At 39.2% G+C, this 16,751-nt stretch overlaps 1 protein-coding gene across 1 annotated transcript in view; it reads left to right on the plus strand.

The window, feature by feature from the left end:
• The first annotated feature begins 409 nt into the window (after positions 1-409).
• The window catches only part of ZNF830 (zinc finger protein 830), a 28,946-nt gene continuing 12,604 nt past the window's right edge, over positions 410-16,751 (plus strand). The window contains exons 1-6 of the mRNA XM_034416343.3: positions 410-610; positions 1,898-1,997; positions 6,896-7,013; positions 11,441-11,474; positions 13,868-14,100; positions 15,672-15,762. Coding sequence (XP_034272234.1) covers positions 474-610; positions 1,898-1,997; positions 6,896-7,013; positions 11,441-11,474; positions 13,868-14,100; positions 15,672-15,762 — 713 coding nt within the window. The 5' untranslated portion in view covers positions 410-473. The remainder of the gene's footprint in view (positions 611-1,897; positions 1,998-6,895; positions 7,014-11,440; positions 11,475-13,867; positions 14,101-15,671; positions 15,763-16,751) is intronic.

Genomic DNA, 16,751 nt, shown 5'->3' on the forward strand with positions numbered 1-16,751 from the left:
AATAGTAATTTCCCATTTATATAAAACGTGAATTACAGCAGAATCTTATAGCTATATCAAATCTCATTCCTTCAGAATCAGGCAGACCTCATATCTAAGGCGGGAAAATATAAATATACATCAAAAATCACCTAAATATTTCGGCTTCATATTCCTGCACCAAAGACAAATTTCTTGTGTGTCCAATCACACTTGGCCAATAAAGAATTCTGTTCTGTTCTGTTATGTTAATGTTAATGTTAAGAAAATTCTTTATGGCATTATCTTCAATTACAAGAGATTTACATTTTCCTTGGTGGATTTTTTTCCCCCCAAACTGAAACAGCAGTCACAGAGAATTATTATTTGGAGACAAGACTCCGCGTGACGTATAATCTCTGCGACCATGGCGCAATTCTGATCGCGTTATTTTTACCTTTGAGTCTCGTGGTAGAGAAATCGGCGAAAGAGGAAAAGGGTTTTGTTTTGCAGTCATGGCTACTTCGAGTTCGGGCCGAGAACCGCGGCGATCTGTTGGTACATTGGGACAAGAGGAGCTGCGGAGATTAATGCGAGCCAAACAGCGCGAGTCGGCTGCGGGGAAAAGGAAAATTGACTCGCCCTACATTAGATATCCTCTCTTTTCTTCGGGCGAGATGCCCCCCCCCTTTTGCACCTTTCTGCGACAGGGAGTTTTTTTGAGTTTTGTCTGTCTCGGTTGCTCGCTGGAAGTGACAGTAAACTAAATCTCGTTCCGCGCTTCTTTTTCTGTAGGGTAGGCATTTTAGTTCATTATCGCTATCCTGCATATTGTGTGTGTGTGTGTGTGTGTGTGTGTGTGTTTTTTTAAGTATAGCAATCAATAGCGTGTTCTGCACGTTTGAAACAAAAACACAAGACCGTACGTCAGAGTTTGCAATCTGATCAAAAAAGGAATGGGTTAACTGGATGGAAAAACTTTTGCATTTCCTTTAAGCTGCCCCTTCTTAGTTCTTAGACTTGTGTATATTTTCCTTTCTGCTACAACAAATCCGGCAGGATGTTTAGTATGTTATACTGAGGAAGAGTAAAAGGATTTGATAAAATACTTAAATGTAGCCTAGTGGCCAGTTTACATTCAAGTGAAGAGCAGATTCCTCCAGCAATCAGTTACTTCTACAGGTAATCCTTGACTTACCAACTACAGTTGAGCACAAAATTTGTTTGGCTAAGGGAGACATTTGTTAAGTGACTTTTGCCCCATTTTACGACCTTTCTTGCCATAGTTGTTAAATGAATCAGCAATTGTTAAGTTAGCAACATGGTTGTTAAGTGAATCTAGCTTCCCCATTGACTGCTTATCAGAAGGTCACAAAAAGCGATCTCATAAGCACAGAACACTGCAATAAATATGAGTCAGATGACAGGCATCTGAATTTTAATCATGTCACCATGGGGATACTGCAACAATCATAATGTGAAAAACAGTGATAAGTCACTTTTTGGTGCTGTTGTAACTTTGAATGATCACCAAATGAACTGTCCTAAATCGAGGACTATCGTTCAAATGGCAAGTCCTGTTTATTGATTTGCTGCATTTTTACTGGTAAAAGCAGCATATTTTGTTTCAGTAAAACATAATTGAAGTGATAACATTCAGGCTCGTGAGGGAATTTAAAGTCTGCATTTAATAATGCTTACAAACCCTAATCCAAACTGATTTTTAAAAAGTAAATATAATTTGTGACCAGATTGTTTTAGTTACTGCATTTGGTTCTTTGAGAGGTTCCTTGAAAAAAAATAGCAATTGTACTTCAAGCTTTAGTCACAGAAAAAAGTGTAGCTGCATTGCAGTGGTAATTTCTCAGAATAATGTTTAAAAGAATGCTGTAGTTTTGAGAGATTGTTTTTGAATTTATTTTCTTAATTGCAAGACTACATATAACTATTTGGGGCATATAAGTTGCTCTCTGTGCAATGTGACTGTGAAGAATGAACTGCTGTGGCAAACACATGCTCTTGGAAAGCAGCACAAGGAGGTAAGAGAAGTTTAATGTGTATCATACTGTAAGAATACAATAAGAATACATTAATTTTTCACTTTTAATATATCTGATTTTGTTCCTCAGCTATTCTGTCATTTAATCAATATATTGTTAAAATAGTGGAAACATATAGTGCATCCACATGTACCAAGCTTTCTTGGCTATCTCAATAGTCCATTTCATCCAGCACATGCAGGAAAACCTGTAGGACAGCAATAAAATAATAGTAAACTGTAGCCCCTTATGAAAAATTATCATAGAAAATAAATGGGATGAGGAGATCCACTTCAATAAATTGCTTCCACCTATAGTTGATTCTGATACTTTGTATAGCTTTTTGATTGGATAGGTTTTTGTGGTATTTGTATTTTTTTAATTTGGGTAAGGCAGAACCATAGAGTGAAATGGACTGGAATGGAGTAGGGTACAGGTAGTCCTTGAGTTACAAATGTAATGGAGCTTGCCATATTTGTAACCCAAGGATTCGTAAGAGTAAATCTTGTAACTTGACTGTGATCATTCCCTCCTTTTGAGCATGCATTTGCTAATCAAATGTGCGGGTTGTTAAGTGCACATGAGGTATCTCAGAGTGGGGGAAGGCCATGGGGTGCTTAATGATGGAACAGGCCACTTGCTTCAGAGCACCCAAGATCTGCCCCCACCCACAGATACCTCATGCAATTGCTTCCCCCCACCATCCTGCTACACTGGATCTCCACAAGCAGGCCTGTGGAGACTCCCTTCCCTTTCAAAGATCTAGTGAGCTGTCTTCTTTTCAGCCTCTCTTATTTCTTTGCCTGTTCCTGGTGAGCAGTGAGAGCAGAGGGAGAGCAGGTTGAGCATGTCCTGCTCAGCTTCTCTGACTCACCAAGGCTGCCTGCCACTTCTGGAGTGGCCGGCAGTCTCGTTGAGTCTCCTCCAGAGGCTTTCAGGCTTGGCCGGAAAAGCATTTGCATGCCGAAGTGAGGCTTTGAGGCAAAGGCCTCCCATTGGTTTGCAAACACTTTTTGAACACAGACTGGAAGCTTCTGAGTGCCCTGATCTCACCGGACTTCAGACACCATTCTCTGCAAAAGTGGATGGGTGCTTGAAATTGTGCGAGACCATGGCCCCCAGAAGTTTCCAGTCTCCGGACGAAAAGTGTTTGAGTGCCTATGGAGTGATATCTATAGAGTGCCTATGGAGTGATATCACTCCATTTCCAAGCGCCCCATTGGCACACAAACATTGCAGGGCCAGGAAGCAACAGGGAAAGCTAGGGAAAATCACATTGAGAACCCAGACAATTCCCTTATGTGGTTGTCCAGGTGCTCAGTGTGATTGTCCAGGTGCTCAATGTGATTTTTCCAAATGCAGATTCATCACTGTCTCAAATGAAACCAATGACTGTTATATCATCTGAAAGCTTCACTACTTTGTCAGAAGAATCCTTAGAAATGCAATCATTGGTATATATATATATAGAAAAGCAATGGAAGAAACAAACACATCGAGCAACCGGCACTGATTGCTCGATGTGATTTTTCGCTAGTTTCCTCTGTTGTTTCCTATTTGTCAAAAAGCTAGTAATTGACCTACAAGTATGGACAGGCACAACTAGCTGAATCAGTTTAGAGTGAAGAATTTTTGGAATGATGGCATTGAATGCTGAACTGAAGTCTATAAAAAGGACCTGTGCATAGGTTCCTGGGGATTCAAGATGTTGCAAGATTGCAGTGCCATATTGATAGCATCATCTGACAGTTTACCTGCTTGATAGGCAAACAGCAAGGGGTCTAACAGCAGATTTGTGATGATTTTCAGGTGAGCCAATACTAACCACTCAAAGGTCTTTATAACTACAGATGTCAGGGCAATCAATCTGAAGTTATTCAGCTCCCTCATAGAGAGTTTCTTGGGAACTAAGATGATAGTGGAGTGTTTGAAAATCCTGGTTTTAATTTTATAGAAAATGAAATTGATACATTTTTCTGTTGATGTTAGAACAGAAATAGATACAATAGATAGCAATAGAACAATACAGGTAATCCTCAATTTACAATCATTTATTTAGTGACTGTTCAGTTACAGCGGCATTTTAAAAAGTGACTTATAACCGTTTTTCACACTTAATACCATTGCAGCATCCCCATGGTCATGTGATCAAAATTCAGAAGCTTGGTAATTGATTCATACTTATATTGACTGCATTGTCCCATTATGAAGTTATCAATTTTTGCAATCTTCTGACAAGCAAAGTCAAGCTGGATTCACTTACTAACCATGTTACTAATTTAACAATTGGAATGATTCACGTAACCACTGTGCCTAGAAAGCTCATAAAATGGGGCAAAACTCACTTAATAACTGTCTCATTTAGTAATGGAAATTTTGGGCTCAATTGTGATTGTAAGTCGAGGACTACCTGAATTTTAAAATACGATTTAATGCTATATTGAGTATAAATTTTTTCTTGTAAACAATGAAATGGATAAGAGATAGACCATTTTCCTAATCGTTTTATATAAATACAGTCATGTGAAAAAATAAGTACACCCGCTTTGTGTTCTGTGGTTTTACATCTGGTTCTTAGCAGTTCTTAAAAGAATCAATTACAATCAATCAGAATAGAGATAAAAGAGACCTCGAGGTCTTCTAGTCCAACCCCTTGCTCAAGCAGGAGACTCCATCATTCCAGACAAGTGGCTGTCCAGTCTTTTCTTAAAAACTCCAGGGATGAAGCACCTACAACTTCTGAAGCAAGCTGTTCCGCTGGTTAATTATCTTCATTGTTAGGAAGTTTCTCCTTAATTCCAGGTTGCTTCTCTCCATTGTTTCTTATCCTGCCCTTTGGTACTTTGGAAAATAAGTTGACTTATTTACATTTAATTACATAACCCTGACTCTCTCCCCTTTATGGCAACCTCTTAAGTAATAGGATACTGCTATCATGTCCCGCTCAGTCCTTCTTTTTCTCTAGACTAACCAAAGCCAAATCCTGCAATTGTTTTTCATATGTTTTAATCTGCAGACCTTCAATTATTTTAGTTGCTCTTCTTTGCACTTTTTCCAAAGTCTCAAAATCTTCTTTGTAATATGGTGACCAAAACTGGATGCAAGGAGAACTGTATCATCAGCATATCTTAAATTGTTGATCTGAACACCGTTTACTTTGAGGCCAGCATCAATGTTTTCCAGTGCTTCATTGAAAATTGACTCAGAGTAGATATTAAACAACAGTGACGACAGAATACAGCTCTGTCTAACCCCTCTTTGTATTTCTGTATTATCTGAGTATTTTTGGCCTCTTCTCACATTTGCATTCAAGTGAAGAGCAGATTTCGCCAGCAATCAGTTTCCTCTATTCTTGTTTTAACGACTACAGTTGAGCACAAAATTTGTTTTGTTAAGGGAGACATTTATTAAGTGACTTTTGCCCGAAAGAATTGAGGCCTTTGAACTCTGGTGCTGGAGAAGATTCCTGCGAGTCCCTTGGACTGCAAGGCGATCAAACCTCTCAGTCCTAGAGGAGATCAACCCTGGCTGCTCTTTAGAAGGCCAGCTCCTGAAGGTGAAACTCAAATACTTTGGTCACCTAATGAGAAGGAAGAACTCACTAGAGAAGAGCCTAATGCTGGGAAAGATTGAGGGCAAAAGAAGAAGAACGAGAGACAGAGAACAAGGTGGCTGGATGGAGTCACTGAAGCAGTAGGAGTGAGCTTAAATGGACTCCAGGTAGTGGAGGAGAGGATGGTAGAGGACAGGTAGGCCTGGAAGAACGTTGTCCATGGGGTCGCGATGGGTCGGAGACGACTTCACAACTAACAACAACAACAAAATTTTATCAAATGCTTTTTCAAAATCAATGAAGCACATGTAAACACGGTGATTGACATCTCTACAGTGCTGTACAAGAACTTGAATGCCGAATAGGGCATCTTGTGTACCAAGATTGTTTCTGAAACCAAATTGTGTGTTACTTAGACACTCCTCAGTTTTGTTGTATATTCTTGTGTGAATTATTCTCAGGAATATTTTGGGGGCATGACTCACTAAGCTTATTGTTCTGTATTCGGTACACTTCTTTGCATTTATTTTTGGGGGGATTGTTACAAAGGTTGTCTTTAGCCAATCATTTGGTATCTTTCCTGTTTCGTATATTTGATTGAAGAGCTGCAGTAAAAATTTCTTCCCTTGTCTTCCAGCAATTTTAAAATTTCTACTGGGATATCATCAGGTCCTGTGGCTTTTCTTGTTTTTGCTATTTTTTATTGTCTGTTCAACCTCCTCCATAGTGATGTTTGGTCCAGTTGTTATATTACCCATATCAATATTATCCCGAGTGTCCTCAAAAAGTTCTTCCATATATTCTTTCCATCTTTTTCGTTCTTCATCCTCATCCAAGATGATTTTTCCCTCCTTGTCAACTAAGTTGTTGGTTTTCTTTTTGTAGACACCTGCTGCTGCTTCCACTTGTTTGTGTAAGTTGAAATTATCATGAATATTTTCTGTCTCTTCTATTTCTTTGCGTCTCTTTGCAAACCACTTTTCTTTTGCCAGTCAAATTTTTCTCCAAATTGTTTTCTACAATTCATTGTATTTTTCTTTGTTTTATTTTTATAAGAGCTTCTTTCAGCCATGAGATGAAGAATTTCATCCATTATCCACTGTTGTTCCTTGTGGTACCCCTCTCTTTGTTTTGAGCTGATTTTTACTATATCTTAATATGTAAGCCTTAATATGTAAATATGTAAATAGAACTCAAACACGGTGCACTTTCTTTTTCACATGACTGCATAAGGGTTCTTTCAGTTGCACTTTTTCCTTCTTGGTACTGGTATTTCTGCTATGATTTTGAGCCCTGGAAATAATCCTCAGGTATTTTATTTGCTGGTTTATTATTTTTTTTCTAGAAACTTGAATCATTAAAAGATATTAAATATTCTACATCCAAATCATTTACTGACACTTCATCTCCTCTCAAAAAAAAAAAGTCAGAAACAAGAATTCTAGAACAAAAGAAAGGACAAGGTATGGAAAACTCCTTTGTGCTTGCTATATTTGTAATTTGATTTTTAGCTTTTAAAATCTGACAGTTAAGGTCTGTTGCATTTAAGTTTGACTTTATTTATAAAATTTCTTGTGTACTGGCTAGGTCCAGTTAGTTAGATTGTAGAAGGAAGCAATGTTTTATGGACTTAGTCAATATTGTCTAGAATTTCTAATTTGTATTTAGATGGTGGACATGGCCTTCTCTCAAGGTTCCTGCAGGCCCTCCTCTTGTTATAGGCTGGTAATGTAGCAACACACTATTTTTTTTTTCAGGCTTCACAATATTGAAATTATGAAGCAAAATCAATGAAACAAACCCAATTCCATGGCCTTTTGACTGAAGAAAAAAACATAACCTGAGAGTACCACATTAAAATACTGGGAAGGGAGAGCGATAATATGCTTATTGAATTGGTTTAACTGAATTTTATTTGGTAGGTAGCGAATAGAAAATTATGAGATTGGGTAACAGTTAATCTTCCGTTTGTGACTATTTATGGTATTGTGCAAACTGATGTTACAAGTTGGCTTTGACTGGTTGCATTTTTGCTTATTAAGATGTGCCTGTAAACAAATTGATCAAACTTTTGTCAGAAAAAAATATTTTGACTGACAGGAATAATTGTCATCTGAATTTGATGTTGAACTAATTGGAAAAATGAGTGTTTGAATCTCCCAAATTATGAATTGAGTTGTTGCACAGAATATATTTAAATCATTTGCAATTTTATTTATCATATTGTTTTCGATGGAACCTAACTAAACACAAATAATTCTTTTTGTATATAATTTCTATGCAAGAGGAGGGAAAGTAGGGGTGATTGCACTAATTCTTGTTCTTACCATTCTCTTTGTGGAGTTTCTCCTCTTCTGTTCTCCAAATTATAATGAGAGAGCCAGGTCTTCAGTGCTTTATAGAAGGCTAGGGGTTTAGAGGCTTGTTAAGGTTAAGGGAGAAGAGTGTTCCATAAAGCAAGAGCTCCCATAGAAAAGGCCCACTTCTTAATTCCTATATGGTGGAATGTTTAAGGGAAAGATCTAGCTGCATTTCCCTTAAACCTGCTACCTGCCCAGCTAGGGGTAGTGATATATAATTGGGTCTCATTAGCATATTCACATATATTAGATACCAGACATTGTACCAATAGATGACCACCCCAATGGTTTCATGTAGGTGTTAAAAAGGAAAGACAAAAGACTCGAGCCTTGAGGCATCCCACATTGCAGTGCTTGACTCTCTTCCCCTACCAACACTAACTGGATGTAGTCGAGGAAGGAGAAGAACCACTATAACACAGTGCCTCTCATTCCCAATTCCTGAAGTTGGTCTTGAAGGATACATGGTTGATGGTATTGAAAACCACAGAGAGGGCCAGAATGGTTGCATGATTACCACCCTAGCCCTCCAAAGGTCATTGACAAGTGCACTCAATGCTGTTTCAATGCTGTGCCCTTCTTGAATCTAGATTGAAAATAATCCAGATAATCTGCTTCATCCAGGGCCTTTGTAGCTATGAGTCAACCAACCTGTCAGCAACCTTCCCTAAAAAGGGAAAGTTGAAGACCGAATGAAAATTGTCTAATATTGTGAGGTCCAAGGATGGCCTCTTGAGAAAAATGTAACCCTACTGCCTCTTTCAGGATATGAGCTACCCTTCTTGAACCTAGATTGAACCAGGAAAGAAGCATTAATCACATACAACTTTTTAGGAAGCTTTGACCAATCAGGCATGAGCCCAATACCATGCTTATAGCCCTAAGGTCCCTTCCACTTCCTCAAGAGCAACTGGCTTGAACTCCTTCTAGGATGGTAAACAAGGCTCAGATGTGACTCCATCACCTCCAAAGAGTCTGGCCAGCCAGAGTCCAGCTCTATGTAAAGTTAAGCAATATTGCCTCATAAATACTGGGTATATTCCTCACCATGACACTGCAAAGACCCATTTGGTACATCAAGTGCCTGGAGTGGGCTGAATGAATAGGCCAGTGATGGTGAACCATTTAGGGACTAAGTGCCCAAACTGCAACCCAAAACCCACTTATTTATCACAAAGTGCCAACATGGCAATTTAACCTAAATAATGAGGTTTTGTGAGGAATTTCAATCACTCTTTCACAACTTGACTTCTCCCTGGTGGCACTAGATTTCTTTTAACAGCACAATTCAGGAATGATGGGAGTGTAATGCAGTAGCCTCTGGAGGACCATCACATCTTCCTTCCTTCCTTCCTTCCTTCCTTCCTTCCTTCCTTCCTTCCTTCCTTCCTTCCTTCCTCCTCTGATTTCACCTTCCTTCCTTTAATCCTGTATATTATAGTTCATTATTATTAGTATTTATTAAAAGAATGCTGTGTAGCTTAGAAGCTCTCAGCAAAAATAACAGCAGCTGTTGTTTGTGGCTGCAGCTATCCCAGGCAGTTATTTGCACACAGACAAACACACACACACCTATTTTTATTCTACTTTCCCTGGGTCCTTGGGAAAGGAATGGCATCTTTTCCCCATCCCTGTCTTTAATAAACCCTAACCCTAACCCACCTCACAGCCTTTTAGCTACTATTGTCCCACCTTACTTCCCCCTCCCCTTAAAACAAGGCTAGGGAAGAAAGCTGGGAGGGAAGAAGAGACCCAGGCAGATCCCTCTCTGAATAACCTCCCTCCCAGATTTCAACTGATTTCCTCTCCGATCCTCTGACGAACAGACCCCATCCCCTTTTCTGGACTCTGGACCACCGGGCCTTTATTTCCCCCATTTATTGGGGGAAATTGGATTTTTATTGAGTCTTCCCTTCACTGCACGCCAAAAGGAAATTCAGCTGGGCTTCTCCTCCTAGAAGCCCCCATGCCCTTCAGCCTGCCCCCTTCCCTCTACCCCCCACTCAATCCCATTTCGGGACAGAGGAGTGCACACTGGAAACGTGTTGGGGCGATGTGGGAGTGCACCTTCTCCCTCCGGCACTCGGCCTGCAACTCTCTGTGCTCCTCCAGGCCCAGCTTACTGAGGAGGGTGGAGCAGCTCTGACACCTCCACTGCCCCCCTCCCACAGCTATTGCTGCCCGGCTTCCTCAAAGTCGCAGCACTTTTCAAAGGCGGCAGCTCATGTCTGGAGGTGCCGAACAGTGTTCTGCTGCAAGAGCCGGCCCAGGCCTCTCCACTGTCGGACTCACCAAGGGGGCACTTCTGCAGGCCAGCTGCTCCTCTCCCCCTGGCTTCTGTGCTTGGCGCTCAGCTGGAGGAGGGGAGCGCTTCCCCATGCCACCCCTTTCTTTCTCTTGGCCCTGCCAACGAGGGAGAAGTCCAGACTTGGGGGATGGCCCCCACCCTGCAAAATCCACCCTTACCATTCTCTCCCAGCCCTCTTTTCTGGTGGCAACAGCAAATGTACTGCGATGAAGGTGGAATCCTGTTGCGTGCAAAGGCAAGTGCAGGGGTGCTTCACTCCCGCACTAAGGCTCCCACCACCGCTGCGACAGGGCGACAGCTCTTTCATCCTCTGCCACAACAGGGTGACAGGGAGCCACAGCAGAGGAGTGAAAGATCCGCATCAGTTGCAATGTGGCTCCGCATTGTAATGGGTCTTAGGAGGCGGACAGGACCACGCCTCCCCCATTGTGAAGCGGGCGAGTGAAAAAGTTCACTCAATCAATTCCAACTTTGCAAGATCTTTTTCTTTTGCGAGAAGTTGGAATTGATTGAGTGAAACGCAATGGAAAAACACGATTGGAGTTGCGCTGGGGCAACTGCGCGTGTGTCCACAGAGAGGGCTTTGTGTGCCACGTCTGGCATGTGTGCCGTAGGTTCGCCATCACAGGAATAGGCTCAACTTAACAACTATATTGGAGCCTGGAATTTTCATTATAAGATTCATGACACGGTTAGCTAAGGCACTCATTAACCAAATCATAAAGATTTTACAACTTTTTTGTGCTAGTCATTAAGTGAATGTGATAGTGATTAAGCAAATTAATGTATTCCTATGGGTGATTTTTTTGTTTGAGGTAATCTGCATATTTTCTCAGGGTGTCTGGCCTTGGGATGCTTGTACAAACTGGGTCTGAGCTGCTCTGGTGTTTATCACCTGTCATTCCCTACCTCCCCAATTAAACACACACATGGCTTTATTGCCCTTACATCCTCCCTCCTCCCTTTCTAGCCTTTGATGTCAGGATGCCTGTAAAGGGCCCGGCCGAACAAGGCAGAGTTAACAGCCAGGTAGTTGACTTTAGATCAGTAACTCTAGTTCATTTCAACACACTCGTAGGCTTGTTGTTATGGGGAAAAATTGTAGTTGGGAGCATTAACTATGCCATGTTTGAGTTGATAAAAAATAAGGGTGAGATAAAATCTTATATAGTATATACAAAGCTACTATTGATATAAATCTAATTAATATCTTTGTTTTCAGATTGTAATGACCATCCACAAGCAGTTTCATCTAAGTAAGTTGTTACCTCTTTTTGCATTTCCCCCTTCTCTTCACAAGTAAAAATGTAAAATAGAATTTGCTTTCTATATTTTTTTGTACAAAATTACTATGCAGAGGAAATGGCTCTAAGTTAAGTTTCGGTGTGACAAACTAGCAGGTTTGTTAACTGTTTTATTGCTGAATTCAGTTTTCTGCAGATGTTTAAAGCATAGTGTCATTATATTAAGGAGTCTTGTTCTAAACAGTTTGCTGCTTTGTGCCATAAAATCAATAAAAAATGGCAAAGCTTCAGGAAATGACTGTATTACAATTGAAAGGCTGAAAACTGGTGGTCACAGTTTACATAAGATGTTAAGAAAGCTATACTTGAGATGCTTCAAAGAAAAAATACCTGATACATGGAAAAATGCTGAAGTGATTCTTATACATAAGAAGGGGATCCAAGATGATTTAAAGAAATTTTTCAATAAGCCTTCTTTCAGTCATCTACAAGGTTTTCACCAATATAATAGAAAAAGAATATTGAGAACATTAAATGATGTATAGTCAAAGGAGTAGGCAGGGTTCAGAAATGGTTACAGCACAATGGATCACATCCAGATTGTTCAGCAAGTCATTGAAAGGCACAATGAGTACACTATGCCTCTGTGCATGGCTTTCATTGACTACAAAAATATATTTGACTCAGTATTTCAGCAAGCAATAATTAACGCATTGCTCAGCCAAGGCGTAGAGACTGCTTACATAAACTTACTACAATCAATATACGAAAAAACAATGATGACAATTTGCCTTAATTATCTTAAAAGTGGAAATCAGCATAGAACGAAGTATGTGACAAGGTGACATAATATCACCATCCTTTTCTTAGCCTGCCTTGAAGAAATATTTCACAAACTGGACTGGGCAAAAGATGGAATAAAATTAATAGTGCCTATTTAAATCACTTAAGATTTGCAGATAACACTGTTCTCTTCTCACAAGAAAAGTTACAAAGACACATACAAGAACTGCACAAAGTAGGAGAACCATATCCTTAAAAATAAACCTGAAAAACAGCCAGGTCATGTTTAAATTCAATGTAAGAATAATTGTTATATCTGGAGAAGATCTAGACATAATAGATCACTATATATACTTTGGCCAACAGATCTCAGTGGAAGGTGATACAATAAAGAAAATAGAATGGTGTGTTAAATGTGGTTGGCAGGCATTTGGCAAGCTAAGTGTAATTTTCAAGAACAACCTACCCCATGCCTGAAAAAAATTTTAATCAGTGTTTGCTATAGACCTGTTCTATATGCCAATGAAACATGGACACTAACCTCACTATCAATACAAAAGCTACGAGTAGCACAAAGAGCCATGGAAAGATAGATGTTCAGCATCACAAGACAAGATAGAAAGACTTGTACATGGATTAAAGAACAAACGAAGGCATACAATATAATCAAGAGAGTAAAAGAACTGAAATAGAAATGGGCTGGTGACATAGAAAGAACTGATGACAGGTAGACAAATGGATTCCACTTTATAAAAAGCATCCACAAAAGAGACCTAAAACAAGATGGATCAACAACATTGGCAAGTATTGTGGGACCAACTGGCAAAAGAAAGTTCAAGACTGAATTGGTTAAAAACATGTGGAAGAAGTCATCCTTCAGTGTATAGACAATGGCTAGAACAATGATGATGATGATGAATTTACTGCTTGGATGTATACACTCTAGAATAGTAATCTATAATCCCTGTTACAATAAAATTCTGCACAGTATTCTGTAAGAATGAGTATATTTTTAAAAGTGTTCAGGTTGTTTATCTTACGTTCTGAGATTAATGTTATTCCTGTGTGGTAGATTGGCATGAGAACTGAAACAACACTATAGATCAGTGGTCCCCAACCTTTTTATCGCCGCGGACCAATCAGCCTTTGATAATTTTACCGTGGCCCGCTGAGCGTGCGCAGGGGTGGGGGCTTTGGGCCACACGTGCGTACCTGCGCGGGGCTCTCTTCCCTGGAGCCTTTGCGCACGGCCCAGGAGCTTTTGCGCACGGCCCAGGAGCTTTTGTGCACGGCCCAGGAGCCTTTGCGCTGCAGCGTTCATGTCCCCCAGCCGCTGCGCGGCCCGATGCCAGGTACTCCACGGCCCGGCACCGGTCCGCGGACCGGGGGTTGGGGACCACTGCTATAGATCACAGTTGGCTTTTTGAACATTATTAATTGCATGCAAAAATAGTGAATGACTGATTCAACCTGCGTTGCTATAGGACAAACCATTTTTGCAGCATCTTTGTGATCACAGTAATGCATTTTTAAAATAGAAGTAGAAAAACTAGTTGAGTTGATTGTCCAAATTTTGACTTGTATTGTGACTGCATTTTACAATTTTTGCCTTTCTCTTTTAGGCTGCCAAAAAATTTTTTTGACAAAATTGAGCAAACAGAAGTAGAAATAATATCTTCAAAAGGTTCAAGTGCTGCCTTACTAGGAAATCATGAAACAGAGGAAGGAGAGAAAGAAGAAATGACAAAAGAAATTAGAGAGAGGAACAGCAAAACTTCATTGCCAACCCCAGCTCAGTTTGAATTATCTTCAGATTCTGTTCCAAAAGCAGAACTTGTGCCCTGTTCATCAACAGGTAAGATTAGCATTTTTAAATACCATCAAATAACTATACCCAACCCCCCCCCCAAACCTCATGGTCCAAGGTCACAAGACAAAGATGACATGAATACAAGCTTAATTTATCTTGAAGAAATAGTTTAGCTTCTAGATATATGCAAAGCATTTTGACACAAAATTTTTGACTTTTGCAATTGCTTTTGTGTGGGGAGCAGTTCTGTCTGGGCCAATATGGGAGTGGACAGTTATGTCCCTACTATGAGGTTATCTGGATGGAATTTTGAAGTAAAGAAGCAAGTGTTTAAATAGTGCCGACAGTAAAGAAGTCATTCCGTACATAACCAATCAAGAGCTGATTGGAGTGCAAGATATGAAACTAACAATTGCTGCTTGGAACCTTTGAATTTAATGCTTATCTAGTATTTCTCTGGTGTGGTGGTGACTAGTGAAAAATATCAGGTTGCCTCCTATTTGTCTCTGAGGCGATCTACATATCCCACTCCCATTTTATTTTATTTAGTTTCATTTTTATTCACTATCGTAGAGCAGGTTATTGTTTAGCTAAATAATAGTGAGAAAGAGAAGGATTTCCTTAGCCTTCCTTTTCACTGTTTTTCAGGTCAACCCTTATTTGAGTTTAAAAGCCTGCCTCCTCCCCTCAAGCAGTCCTCAAGTGGCAGTAACAGCATAGTCCAATGTCATCAGTTAATGGTGTTCCATAAGCATCACTCATTGAGATGGAAGATGACAGATTTTACTGCCTTCTCTCTTTGATTGGCCTTGACTCCAGGTTTTTTCATGGAGTATTCATGGAGTATTTTCAGCAGTATCATGGTTGCAGGAGACAGAAAGAGTTAGATGTTTAAACAGGCTTATTTCTTCCACATTTCTTTCCTGTTTTTTGTGCCTAGGCAGGCTCAGCACTTTTCATGTCAAAAGCCTGAACATGACTGACATGATAGATGAGGTGTGCATGGATATGAACTAATAGTAGACCCAGATTATGAGAATCAATCTGGAGCAATTTATTAATATCCCAGCTAGTGCTAACATGGTCACCAGTGCTTTCACAGACACATGCTGTAGTTAACTGATTGTTAGCATTCAGTGAAGTAGAGCAGGAGGAGGTTAAGCCTGCAAATAAAGCTCAACCTACTTCACCAGTGGATCTCTTGAAATGTCTCCATAAATGGGCATCCACACCCGGGCAAAGGAAGTAAATATTGAAATGAATAATGGAAATGCTGGATTGCAAGAATGGAATAGTTCTGTATAGAAATAGTAGCGTCATTTGTGCAAAAATGACATTGTATTTATTGTCATAGTTCGCTATGCATGCTGTTCTTTCAACCTATATCTGTTCAAACTGCATTAATTTAATCTCAATCTCAAACCAGAATTACTTGCTCAATTCCTTCTAAACTTGATCTTTCGGTATCGATTTACATAGAAAGAATCTTAAACCAACGTTTTTCAGTTTATTTCCTGTACTAGTCACAATTAATGTATCTATTATCTAGATATATATCTATATCTAAAAATCACATATTTTTAGGCTGTGCTTAAGTATAACCTTGTGTTTTGTAGACTACTTGGAGAACAATGCTTTAGCTACTCCTCAGTTATCCCATTCAGAATCTGTACAGAAGGCAGAACCAGAAGAAAAAAATCACCAAAGGTCAAGTATCTAGAACAAAAATTAATATTTTAATCTGAATTATTTTGCCCTTTAATTAGAATTAAGTATTTAATTGATAGTACATTTAATTGATATTATCAGAAAATTAAATTACTTATAGCATTATATGTAGTTTTTGCTTAATGACAACAACTGGAAATGGCAACAGTCACTAAGCAATTTGATTGCTAAGTAAAAGATTATATGACTGACAGATTTATAATGTCACTTCTCATTCAGTTGTTAAGTGAAACAGCAAGCTGTTAAGACATCATATGACTGTGACTTGCGATTTTACTTCTGGCTTCTTCATTGACTTTGCTTTTCAGAAGTTGGTTTTGAAGTGCATAAATGTTGACTATATGGGCAATAGATAATGCAGTGTCTGTAAACACCTACTGGTTGCCGATAAACTGATCATGTGACTATGAGGATGCTGCAATAGTTGTAAATGAGAGAACTGGTTGTAAAGTTACTTTTTCAGCATTGTCATAACAGGGTAATTGTTATTTAGTTGTTGTTTAGTTGTTAAACAGGGTAATTGCTAGGCAAGATCTTCCTGTAGTTATTACAAATACTGCAATTCAGTATTTCCTCAAAAGTTATGATAAAGTTTTATATGAATTTTTGCCCTCAATATTGCCATTGTTTAAATGGTGCATTAGTTGCCAAAATAGAAATTGTTTGAAATAAAAACATCAATTCTATGACAGAGATTCTCCCCCAACAATGACAATTGTAATTTCTCCCGTTTTAATATATCTGAACATAATTTATCTGAATATATAATGTATAATATGTATAATATGAATTATACAATTCGTATTAGCTACAGTAATACTCAAGTATTTCACTTTTTCTCAATTTTAAAACCAGTTCTTTATATCAGTTTCCTTTGATTTTTCATTTTTGTATTCTTTGTTTTAATATACCGTATTTTTCGGAGTATAAGACGCACCAGAGTATAAGAGGCACCTACCTTTTTTGGT

Source organism: Pantherophis guttatus, chromosome 4 (genome assembly GCF_059756535.1).
Source record: "Pantherophis guttatus breed Tessera chromosome 4, ASM5975653v1, whole genome shotgun sequence".
In the NCBI taxonomy this organism is placed as follows: Eukaryota; Metazoa; Chordata; class Lepidosauria; order Squamata; family Colubridae; genus Pantherophis; species Pantherophis guttatus.